The 12,561-nt window shown below is 45.8% G+C and overlaps 1 protein-coding gene across 3 annotated transcripts in view; it reads right to left on the minus strand.

The window, feature by feature from the left end:
- Positions 1–2,740: 2,740 nt before the first annotated feature.
- rnf130 (ring finger protein 130) overlaps positions 2,741–12,561 on the minus strand; it is a 77,549-nt gene continuing 67,728 nt past the window's right edge. For 2 of the 3 annotated variants that reach the window (XM_056275772.1, XM_056275789.1), the window contains 2 exons: positions 9,176–9,269; positions 7,577–7,730 (listed from right to left, as the gene is read on the minus strand). In XM_056275772.1, the coding sequence (XP_056131747.1) occupies positions 7,712–7,730; positions 9,176–9,269 (113 nt within the window). In that variant the 3' untranslated portion in view covers positions 7,577–7,711. Of the gene's footprint in view, positions 3,852–7,576; positions 7,731–9,175; positions 9,270–12,561 lie in introns of those variants that run through there. The other variant, XM_056275780.1, reaches the window with a different exon arrangement.

Raw genomic sequence — 12,561 nt, forward strand, 5'->3', positions numbered from 1 at the left:
AGAACAGGATAAAATTGTTAAAAATCACACACACGCACACACACACTTTAACAGAATAGAACAGAAAGCACTAACAAGTAAAATGAGCCGAGAAGCGGTGTTTTGTACCACCTGCAGACGGTGGGGGGAGCCGTCGCTCACACCAGAATAAAGTGCAATATGTCCAGTGTTACGTCATGCCAATAAAGCCACTTGGATTTGAATAAAGTGCATTACAGTAGTCAAACCGAGGACAGATAAAAGCATGTACAACCTTTTGTAGCAATTGATAAAAATGACCTAATTTGAATGACAATGACCTCTGTCAATCTCAGGTCTGTTCTTGGTCACTTTGCTGAAGTGGTGAACAGTCCGACTCGTTTTGCTGAGCTGGCCAATTCTGGGTGCCTCAATGAATCAAATTTTCAAGGTTTTTGTCCCTCTGATTTGTACGAGTATATTAGAGGAACAGCGCAGGTTGGACGGTTCAGAGACAAAGCAAGAGAGGCAGCTATCGACCAGTCTCTAATCTTCCATTCTTTTCTAAAGTACTAGAGAGAGTTGTGTATCAACAACTTTCAACCCATATAAGAAAAAACTATCTATATGAACCTTTTAAATCGGCTTCCAGGGTCTGTCACTCTCCTGAATCTGCTCTGACCAGAGTGGTGAATGATCTTCTACTAGCTATGGACTTCGATACCTCTTCTGTGCTTCTGCTACTGGACCTCAGTGCAGACTTTGGCACCACTGATACCTGTATACTATTAGACAGATTAAATTGTAATTTTGGTGTCTCTGGCTTAGCTCTCTCTTGGCTTAAATCCTACTTATCTGGAAGAACACATTGTGTCTGCTACAATAATATTACATCAAAAGTCTCTGACATTAAATATGGTGTACCTCAGGGCTCAGTTCTTGGCCCTCTACTTTTCTCTTTTTCTATTTCACCTCTTGGCCAAATTATACGTAGTAATGGAATACATTTCCATTGCCATGCTGATGATACTCAGCTGTATGTGCCTAAAAGGGCAGGTGATCATACTCAAATGATTAATGTAGAGGCCTGCTTGGCTGCTGTGAAAAATTGGTTGTCACTAAATTTCCTGCTTTTAAATTCAGATAAAACCGAAATGCTGGTCATTGGCCCTGCTCAACAGACACCAACTTGATCAAGCAACAATAACGTTTGACAAGTCTGTGGTTTCACAAAGTGTGGCAGCAAAAAATCTCGGTGTTACGTTTGATCCCAGCCTTTCCTTTGATAAACTCGTTAAAGAAATCACCAAGACTGCCTTTTTTCACTTACATAACAGCGACAAATTCGGTCTTTTCTCTCCACGGCTGACGCGGAGACTCTAATACATGCATCTGTTTCATCCAGACTTGATTACTGTAATGTTCTGTCTGTCTGCCACATTCTAGTACTAACATTTTCAGATGGTTCAGAATGCTGATGCTAGAATCCTAACTAAAACTAGGAAATTTGACCACATTACACCAGTTCTTGCCTCCCTTCATTGGCTTCCTATCCATGTTAGATCAGAATACAAGGTTCTTCTGCTGACTTATAAAATCCTAAATGAGCTTGCTCCATCTTACCTGTCTGATCTCCTTAAACCCTACACTCCATCTCGAGCTGTTCGCTCTCAAAATACAGGGCTCCTGTGTGTACCCAAAGTTAAAAACAAGTCAACTGGTGGCAGGGCCTTTTCCTATCGGGCCCCGTTCTTGTGGAATAACCTGCCTGCTGCCATCAGACCATCAGAGTCTGTTGAGTCTTTAAATCCAAACTTAAAACTCATCTTTTTGCCTTAGCCTACAATTAGTAGTTACCTTTAAGTTGGGTGCTTCACAACCTGGACTGCATGGCGGGTCGGTTTCTGTCTCAATGAATTTACCAACCACTATTCTGCTGACGAGATTATAGCTTATAAACAGTATAATTATTGACTATTGCAAACTGTTCTCTTCTCTCATATGTCTTTTCTCTCCCCCCGAATGATGTCTTCTCCTTGCTCTTCTTCTGTGTGAATGGTGTGACGCGAGTCTCCCTTGTGTGCACGTGCAGTCTGTCCTCCTCCCAGGTATCCATGGTGATGGTGGTCGCCAGCTGGACACTGCTTGGCATCCCCCTCATCACATTTTCTTTTTATATAGCTTATATAAAATGCAACCATATTATATAACCATATAATTGTTGTTATCCTGTTTTAATGTTGTATTCTCCTCTCACTCAGACGTGACTTTTTTTTTTTGGTCTCCATGGTGATGCTGGTCACATGGCTCAGGTCCTGGACTGTTCCGGTGGCATCTGGACACTGCTTGGTATCCTCCTTATCATATTCTTCACATATTTTATAATTCCATTATAATTCTGTTATCTTCCTTCAGTGTCGTATTGTGTAAACACAACATCATTGCACGTTGTGTGTCTTGGGAGAGAGAGCCTCCTCTGTTGCCCTCCCTGAGGTTTCTTCCTATTTTTCCTCCCTGTTAAAAGGCTTTTTAGGGAGTTGTTCCTCATCCGATGTGAGGGTCTAAGGACAGGATGTTGTGTTGCCGTAAAGCCCCCTGAGGCACAATTGTAATTTGGGCTACACAAATAAAATCAACTTGACTTTGCTGTTCAGATAGATGTTCTCAGACGACGAGGGAGGGTGGAAAACTTTGCTCTGTCATTCGCCATCCTCTTGTTAAACCATTCAAATCTTTCTTTTGAAGGGAAGCGGGGTAAAAACACGAGTCCCTCTAGTTTAGGCAATAATGACAGTTTTAATGTGGAGGCAGAACTGTATGCAACACAGTGACCCACCAGCATCCTACAGTTTATCAGATATACAAACACTACAACACAAAGAGAACGTGAGAACAGGAGGACGGCCTCCTCGGCCTGCTTTGAGGGAACAAAACTGAAAACAGTGCTTAAATAGGCCACTTTTCAGCTATATCATCATGTATATAGATTGTACATACTGTTTATATTGTATATACTAGGTCCCCATTAATGGGGTCTGATTAGTACACACTGAGGGTATTTGATAAGCTTTCAGAGTACACGTTGAACTTTCCCTATGCAATACAGAGAATCAGTCGGGGTTTGGGGGGTCTTTTTGTGTTTTTAACTGAGTTCCTCAAATTACAATTCATAAACCTCAGCCAACAGTCTTTTCTCAAACAGAGGACGAGGACCGCGGATGGGTCGCCCGGTTCTGAACCCAGAATCAGAACCCTATCAAGAGGAACCGCGTCCACAGCAGTCTGTGTTGGCTTTCCTGGAAGCCTGAAGAGCCAACGCACAGCGGGGAGGTAAATGAAGGAAGCTAAATCAAATCCCGGTTTGGATCGTCCTATTTACAGATGTGGACTACTGGAGGTTAGCGAGGCTGAACGGAGGGACTGTACTGGTTCTGTCTGTTTGTGACGTTTCTAGCTGCGGTGGAGAACGACAGGGTAATGCAAAGTAACACTAAAAGACGAATTAAATCCTCACTAACAGCTTCACAGTTTGTCGAAAGATGGATCTGCAACAAACAGAAAAACCGAATCTGGGAGGAGGGATTTCGTGGACCCAACAGCGATAAAACGAAGGAAAACGTCCCCATGGCTCCCCAACTGGCGATCTTTCATCGGTCGGCGGAATAAAGTCTGTGATGAGAAGTGTGGATGTTTGGGCTTTGTCGTCCCCTTCAGCCCCGCGCTTCACAAACGCTCCATCCGTAGGATCGAACCCCATCCTGTCCATCAGCCGGGTCAGCAACCTCACGACTTGTTGTCATCGTAGAGATTGAGCGATGCCTGGATATCGGGAAGCTCTATTTCACAGACGACGCTACGGGGAGACCCGGAGTTACTGTTGAAGAAATGACCACCTGTAGGAGAGAGATGATGTTTAGTTTCGTCCTCATCACTGAGAAAAATAGGACATATGCAGAGAAAGATAACAGCCTGACAATCAAATTAGGGCAGTTGACATGAAACAAACTTGTCATATATACTGTAAATTAACATGATCTGTACAGTCTCAATGAAACCACACTCAAGTCTGAGATAGGAACACATCTTGTGAGGAGGAAACACTTGAAACAACGTAATTAGCTGGGGTTGAAGGTATGCAGGGTCATTCATAAGTCTGTAGGTGGCAATGGGGAGCCTATTAAGAGATAAGTACATGGAATCTGATACCCCTTTTCCATCAAGGCATTTCGGGGGCTGGTTCAGAGCCGGTGCCTTCACTCGAACCAGTTCGTGTTTTGACAGCCAAAGAACCGGCTCTTGGCCAGGAAAACTGGTTCCAGAGCAGCACCAACTCTTTGCTGGGCTAGAAGAAGGAACCACTTACGTCAGGGGCTGGATTACCGGGACCAACAAGACCAATAGGGGATGCATTACTCGGCAGTAACCATCAGTTCTGCCGAATAATGCATGCACCCTTTAACACTCAGTAATCCATTTATTTCCCAAGCCGCTTATCCCAAAAGGGTCGCAGGGTGCTGCAGCCTATCCCAGCACTCACTGGGAAGAAGGCGGGCAAACAGCCTGGGCAGGTCGCTAGTCCATCGCAGGGCAGACACATTCAATTTAGTATCTCCGATTCACCTGACTTACATGTCTTTGGACTGCAGGATGAGACACCAGAGCTCCCGGCAGAAACCCACGTAGATACAGGGAGGACATGCAAACTCCACACAGAAAGGACCCTGGCCAGGCGAGAAACGAACCAAGAACCTTCTTGCTGTGAGGCGACAGCGCTAACCACTGCGCCACCGTGCCGCAACACCCAGTAACGACACGTTCAAATCAAAGTTGATAGGAATCAAATGGTTTTATCAGCACATTTGATCGACTTTGACAGAGTTCCTTCGAAACCCTACATTCATTTTTCCGCATTTAGAAATCTTTTTAGTACAACTAGCTGAGATTCTATACTTAAAAACATATCAACGAATAACACAGAAGAGTCCGCCCTAAGAAATCTCGAGATATTAACCAAGGAAACCTTGTAAATTTCGGACCAGTCACCCCACAGGAGAACAAGGCAGATGATCACGGGTTCGGTTAATTTTGTAACGGACATTTGTGTTCTATTTAAACAGACCGTCCATCAACAGGGCACTAAAAGCCTCGTGTCTCCAAGACCCGTCTCTTGACAGTTGACAGAGCTGCAGCCAGCTCACAGCAGGCTCTGTGAGTGTGGCTGGCCAGCTGGGCACCAGTTTATGGAGCTTCCCCAAACTCCGAAAACGTTGGAGCAAATTTTCCATTCGCCACCGATTTTCGTACAACTGCCAACATTGGAAATCTGCACAACTGATTTCTCGCCTCAAACATTCTCACACCTCAATCTAATGCTGAAATAGCATATGGCAATTGTGAAAATTTTGAAATCTACAGTTTATTTCTCGCTTCATCTTTGGAGACGTATACAGTGATGCAATGACGCGGCTCTCTAGCCAGGTTTAGCAAACCAGTTCTTGGAAGGTTCGCAAGTTGAACCAGCTGCGAACCGGCACTAGCAGCAGCCCAGAGCTCGAACTAGAACTAGGGTCACACTGGTGGAACTTTATTTTACGCTTTATTGGACATTGTACTGTTGTTTGGTTACAATGACATTTGCAGTCTGCATTTAACCCACCCTCTTGTAGGGCAGCTGTGGTGCAGCACCCGGGCAACAACTCAAGTTCTTCTTTCCACTGCCTTGCTCAAGGGCACAGGCAGGCGTATTAGCCCTAACATGCATGTCTTTTTGATGGGGGGAGGAAACCCACGCAGACAGGGGGCGACCATGCAAACTTCACACAGAAAGGACCTGGGATGGCCTGGGGTTCGAACCCAGGACCTTCTTTTTTTTTTCGGGCCCCCCTCCCCCCTTTTGTTTTCTTCCCAATTGTAACTGGCCAATTAATTACCCCACTCTTCCCAGCTGTCCCAGTTGCTGCTCCTCCCCCTCTGGTGATCCGGGGAGGGCTGCAGACTACCACATGCCTCCTCCGATACATGTGGAGTCGCCAGCCGCTTCTTTTCACCTGACAGTGAGGAGTTTCCCCAGGGGGACGTAGCGCGTGGGAGGATCACGCTATTCCCCCCAGTTCCCCCTCCCTCCAAATAGGCGCCCCGACTGACCAGTGGAGGCGCTAGTGCAGCGATCAGGACACATACCCACATCTGGCTTCCCACCTGCAGACACGGCCAATTGTGTCTGTAGGGAGGCCCGACCAAGCCGGACCCAGGACCGTCTAACTGTGAGGCAGCAGAGCTGACCACTGGGTCACCGTGCCGCTGACACAACAAGAGGTGACGCTGTGGCTCAAACTGTCAACCTCAGTGCTCGAGTCTGCTGAGCCACCCAAGCACGCATTTTAAGTATTTTCACCTAAATTCTGGACAATATCATGACCAATCAAAAAGTTTGATATCAAAGGTTTGATGCGTTTAAACATTAATTTGCTACACCCGAGGTTTAGACTTTCAATGAAAAAAATAGGGCACCAAGGATCAGTTATTCTGGGAACTCCTTATTTACTTCGCTAAGCTACAGTTTTGGTGTAACATTGGTGGAGATGGTAGACCCCATGTTGTGCTATTTTTGCCATGCATTTTTATTTTTCTGTATCTTCAACATCATGGATCATGTGTAAAATGAGGTGATTACTGATGCATGATTCATGCATGAGGATGCTTTTTCATTAATACAAGTTAACAGAGACATGCTATTCTTGCCATCACCATCGAAGCGTGGCAACGCAATAACTCGCTTAACTCAAAGACCAGAGAAAAAGAAAGAGCTTTTCAGCGCCGAATCGCCACTATTCATTTCTGTTTTGTAGTGGGCATACATACATGTCAACGAGAAAACAAAGGCAGCTGGTCCCAGGCCAGGCCTCTGGTCGCTTCTGTTTTACGGTAAGGGCTAGTCCCAATTAACTGTGTTATTCAAGGTTAGCATTGTCTTGTACGTGTTGTTATAGGCTGCTTTGTTGATACGTGACCCTCGCATTTGATGTCTTCGTTGTACCGAGAAATTATTGTGCTCATCTGTATGTGACGGACAACTTTAACTGTTGTTGATGAGGACTCGATCCCTTGTGGCAGCCTGGCGTCCTCAGTTGTTTTTTTTTGGGGGGGGGGGGATTTCCTCCCGTTTTTCTCCCCAATTGTACTTGGCCAATTACCCCACTCTTCCGAGCCGTCCCAGCCGCTGCTCAACTGCCTCTGCCAGTCCGGCCGACCACATGCCTCCTCCGATACACATGGCGTCGCCAGCCGCTTCTTTTCACCGGACAGTGAGGAGTTTCACCAGGGGGATGTAGCGCGTGGGAGGATCACACTATTCTCCCCAGTCCCCCCCCCCCAACAGGCGCCCGACCGCCCAGAGGAGGTGCCAGTGCAGCGACCAGGACACATACCCACATCCGGCTTCCCACCCACAGACACGGCCAATTGTGTCTGTAGGGACGCCCGACCAAGCCGGAGGTAAGACGGGGATTCGAACCGGCGACGCCCGCTGTTTTTGATTGTTAAGCAGCCTACGGTGAATTTGACTGATTTGCTCAGTATTACACACAGACAGAGAAAAAACTGACAAGTCAAACACAGCTTTAAAAGGCATTTATTGGCTTAAAGATAGTACTGTATACACACACGGGTGGTCAAACCTAACACATGTGGTAAGGAAACGCTGCGTAGGGAGGTCTGTCTGCAGGCGGCAACCAGGAGAAACAAACCAGCGCTTTCACTCCAACCATGCCAACCTGGAATAGAGAGGGAGGGGAGCTCAGTGAGGAGCAGGAAATTGAGGTCTGGAAAAGCTTTTTGTAAAACAGTCATACAGTGAAGCCGTTGTGTGTCCTGCGGGTCCAACGCAAGATGTGAGCCGGACAGTGAAAGACATTAACAAGTGTGTGTTGACAGTTTGCTGATTTCAAATTGGTTTAGCATACAGCACGACTTTCCATTATTACATTCCGGATATCTGCAGTACTTCTTTTAAGATTTAAATGTTTTCCATCCATGTGGGTGTGAGTTAAACACGAGAAACTGAAACTCCTGCAGTTCTGCACAGACGGATCTTATCTGATGTGCTCTGATTCACGCATATCTCTGGGGTCACCAAATGGTCAGACGTTCACAATAATCCTCCTCTCATCTCTTATAACAAAAGGTTAGATGAACTTCAAACTGTTCTGAGGTTGACTTGACCAGTTTTTCTATGAAGCTCCATCTGAGGTTGAGACCAGTTAAGACAACAATAAACAGGTATAATTATTCATCTAATTCTCAAATGAGTTAGACTTGAAAAGCAAATGAAGCTGTAAACCTACACAAATGTGGTATTTGTATGACGCTACAATTTGTAATACTGTTAAGCAATCAAGTTAAGCACTCAAGTTGTTGTTGTTGCATGAGTCTGACCAAAGATTCTGAGGTTATGAGGAACGACACTACGTTTTAGCACTACAGAGGTGTACATTCGTCACAATGTAGACAGAACAGTGACATGATGAAGGTGCAGAAGTGTATTATTGTAGCGGCACAGACACAGGACTGCCTATTTGTACACCATTTCACCCAGGTGACTCCACCTTAACCATTTCCGCCCTTGTTCCCCCCCCCCCTTTTCTCCCCAATTGTACTTAGCCAATTACGCTAATTTCTGAGCTGTCCTGGTCGCTGCTCCACCCCCTCTGCCGATCCGGGAGGGCTGCAGACATGTCTCCTCCCATACATGTGGGGTCGCTAGCCGCTTCTTTTCACCTGACGGTGAGGAGTTTCACCAGGGGGACATAGCACGTGGGAGGATCATGCTATTCCCAAACCCCCCCCCCCCGAACAGCTGCCCCAACTGACCAGAGGAGGCGCTAGTGCAGTGACCAGGACACATACCCACATCTAGCTTTCCACCCGCAGACACGGCCAACTGTGTCTGTAGGGACACCCGACCAAGCCGGAGGTAACACCGGGATTCGAACTGCCGATCCCCATGTTGGTAGGCAACGGAATAGACCGCTGCGCTACCCAGACGCCCCGCACTGACTGTTTTTAACCTTAACCTCCACCCCAGCCCTGGCTCTAACCTTAGCTTTAACCCTTACCATACCCTAATATTGACCGACCCCCGGGGTGAAGCAGCATACAAACAGCGTGGCCCGTAGTGATACCAGAGGTTTAAAGGTAATTGTGTTGACGTCGTACTCACTGGAAGCTGCTGACGCCGGCCGTGGCCTTGATGATCATGTAGCTGAGAGTCAGAGCAGTGAGAAACCCAAAGCAGGCGATAATAAACCACTCCTCTGTCAAACAAAGCAGAGGAACCATGGTGAACTCCAGAGAAAACTACTGGGAGATCCAGCAGCCAGAGGAGGGGAGAAAGCTGTGTCTTTTGGCTTGGATGCTAGTCAGAGGAGGAAGGGCCAGGGCGACCGAGAGACAAAACGATAAAAGAGAAAAAAAAAGCAGCTTCCTGAAGGAATCCGTAAAGACACAAAGTGGATGAAGTCACAGAGAAGATTTCAACAACACTAAGTCTGTATGTTCTGAACATGGCAGCTTGGAAGCTTGAAAGAAGAAAAAGCATGTCGCTGTGCACACTCCCATGAGGCGCTGTATCTCACACACACACACACACACACACACGCCGGCAGATTTAGGTATGGGCGAGATGGGACGGCATCTTACCGGGCGTGACACAGGGCGCCCACACAAAATGTTTTTGAAATGTTTTGTTTTTGACATTTGCGTGCTCAGTTTTCTATTGCGCGTTTGCACGTCACACCAGTGACATCGTGTCACCATGTCAGACAATCAACCTTGTCGGGGTGTACGCTCTGATTCTAGTTTGTGAGCTCGGCAGGCTACTGCCTGGGAAGGTCTCTCACTCAGAAGTAGGGGATAGGGAGGGGGTAGACTGACCTCAGCTCTCCCCACTGGAAGCCTGAGGTAAGGGGAGTGGGGAAATCTATCAAATAGTGCACCTCTAACTTTGTACAGTACTAATGCCAATAATAATTTTTTTTAAATGTCCCCCTTGCTCTCCCTAATTGTACCCGGCCAATTACCCCACTCTTCCGAGCCATCCCGGTCTCTGCTCCACCCCCCCCCCCCGCTGATCCAGAGAGGGCTGCAGACTACCACATGCCTCCTCTGATACATGTGGAGTCGCCAGCTGCTTCTTTTCACCTGACAGTGAGGAGTTTCACCAGGGGGACGTAGCGCGTGGGAGGATCACGCTATTCCCCCCAGTTCCCCCTCCCCCCCGAACAGGCACCCCGACCGACCAGAGGAGGCGCTAGTGCAGCGACCAGGACACATACCCACATTCGGCTTCCCATCCACAGACACAGCCAATTGTGTCTGTGGGGATGTCTGACCAAGCCGCAGGTAACACGAGGATTCGAACCAGCGATTTGCATGTTGATAGGCAATGGAATAAACTGCCACGCTACCCGGATTCCCGCAAATAATAACTTTTAATAACTTTATTTATATAGCACTTTTCTAAAACAATGTTACAAGGTGCTTTACGAAAAAATAAAACCTGACAAGGCAAAAATAAGAGTAAGACCAAATGAGTAAAAACAAAAACAGTATAAATATCAAACGTTTGTAAAAGCTTTCATCAAAAGAAAAGTTTTAAGATGAGATTTAAAAGAAGCTAGACTTGGTTTGTCTTAGTTCAACAGGAAGAGAGTTCCATAGTGCGGGGACTCTAACAGCAAAAACCCAGTCACCCTTTGTAACAAACTGAGACCTGGGAATAACCAGCAGGGCTCCATCTGCAGGTCTTAATGGTCGAGGGGGCGTATACCAGGTCAATAAATCACAAATGTATAAAGGAGCAAGACCATTTAAAGCCTTAAAAGTGAGCAATGAATTTTTAAAATAAATTCGAAATCTAACAGGGAACCAGTGTAGGGAGGCAAGCACAGTAGTGATATGGTCGTGCCTCTTTGTCCCGGTAATGAGCCAAGCAGTGGCGTTTTGTACCAACTGCAGACGGTGGAGGGAGCCCTTGCTGTGATCAGAATAAAGTGCATTGCAATAGTCAAGCTGAGAATAGATAAAAGCATGTACAACTCTTTGCAGATCAGTAATTGATAAAATGACCTAATTTTGGAGATTAGCTTGAGCTGGAGAAAGCATGACTGAACATGCTTGATTTGATTATCAAAACTGAGGTTAGCATTGAATATTACCCCAAGATTCCTTCCAGCCTGCTTAAGACTACCTGACAGACCACCGAGATTAGTAACAAAAGGGCAGATGGAATTTTTGGGACCGAACCAAATGACCTTAGACTTATCATCCTTAAATTTGAGAAATTTTTCAGACATCCAGGATTTAATGTCAGAGAGGCAAGTTGTGAGATTTGCTAGGGCGCTAGGATCTGTGGGTTTTAGTGGCATGTAGGGTGTCGTCAGCATACAAATGGTAGAGGACATCATGATTTTGAATGACCTGGCCTAGAGGCAGCATGTATATAGAAAAGAGTAGGGGGCCAAGAACTGAGCCCTGAGGGACACCACAACCCAACTGAGCCACCGAGGAGGTAGAATTACCGAGAACAACAGAAAAAGTTCTGTTGGTGAGGTAAGAAATAGTAAAATCAGTTTCACTATGAAATGCTACCAAATAAACAACAATTCATTCATAAGACAAATTGTTGCATTTTTTCTGGTTTGTGCAAAATTGTTAAGAATAATATAAAACCAGTGTGCACAAGGGTGTGAACTACAGGGAAGCCAGGGGGAGCTTGGCACTTCTTAATGAGACATGAGCGCCCCTGAAAACATGACTTATGAAATTTCTTTTTGGGGGGGTGGGGTGGGGGTCTCTGAAATATTGACAATATGCAATTTTGTCCATGCATTTCTATTTTTTTGTAACTTCACCATCGTGGATCATGCGTAAAATTAGGCTATTATTGATATATGATTCACGCGTGAGGATGATTCATCACTAATACGCTTTAATAAAGATACTGACATGCCTGCTATTCTTGCCATCACCATCAAAGCGTAGTGATGCAATAACTCCCTTTAACTCGAAGATCAGGAAAAACAAACTCTCTCTGCACTGTATCGCTATCATTCATTTATCTGTTTTGTGGTTCAATCAATCGCTCAAAAAGAAAACAAAGGCAGCGGATCTCACCTCTGTGGTCACGTCAATTTTACAGTAAGGGCTGTTCCCAATTAACTGTAGTATTCATTGTTAGCACTGGGTTTTAATGAGGACTTGTAGGCAGCCTGGTCTATTTTTGTTGGTATTTACAATGCTCACACATGTGTGTGCATGTGTACTGTTGTGTGTTTGATGATACATGACCCTCGCCTTTGATGTCTTAGTTGTACCATAGTCATCATCATCGTCCCGAGATATTATTGTGCTCATCTGTATGTGATTGGCAACTTTAACTGTTGTTGATGAGGACTCGGTCCCTTATGGGCAGCCTGGTGCCCTCTGTTTTTGATTTAATACTCATACATCTGTTTTTTGCTATTTGACCGAAACTATAGAATACAGTATGTCACCCTGCAGAGTATACTGTGCCCTGCTTTAGTTGGTTGTGTTGTATCACACTGT

Source organism: Lampris incognitus, chromosome 1, assembly GCF_029633865.1.
Source record: "Lampris incognitus isolate fLamInc1 chromosome 1, fLamInc1.hap2, whole genome shotgun sequence".
In the NCBI taxonomy this organism is placed as follows: Eukaryota; Metazoa; Chordata; class Actinopteri; order Lampriformes; family Lampridae; genus Lampris; species Lampris incognitus.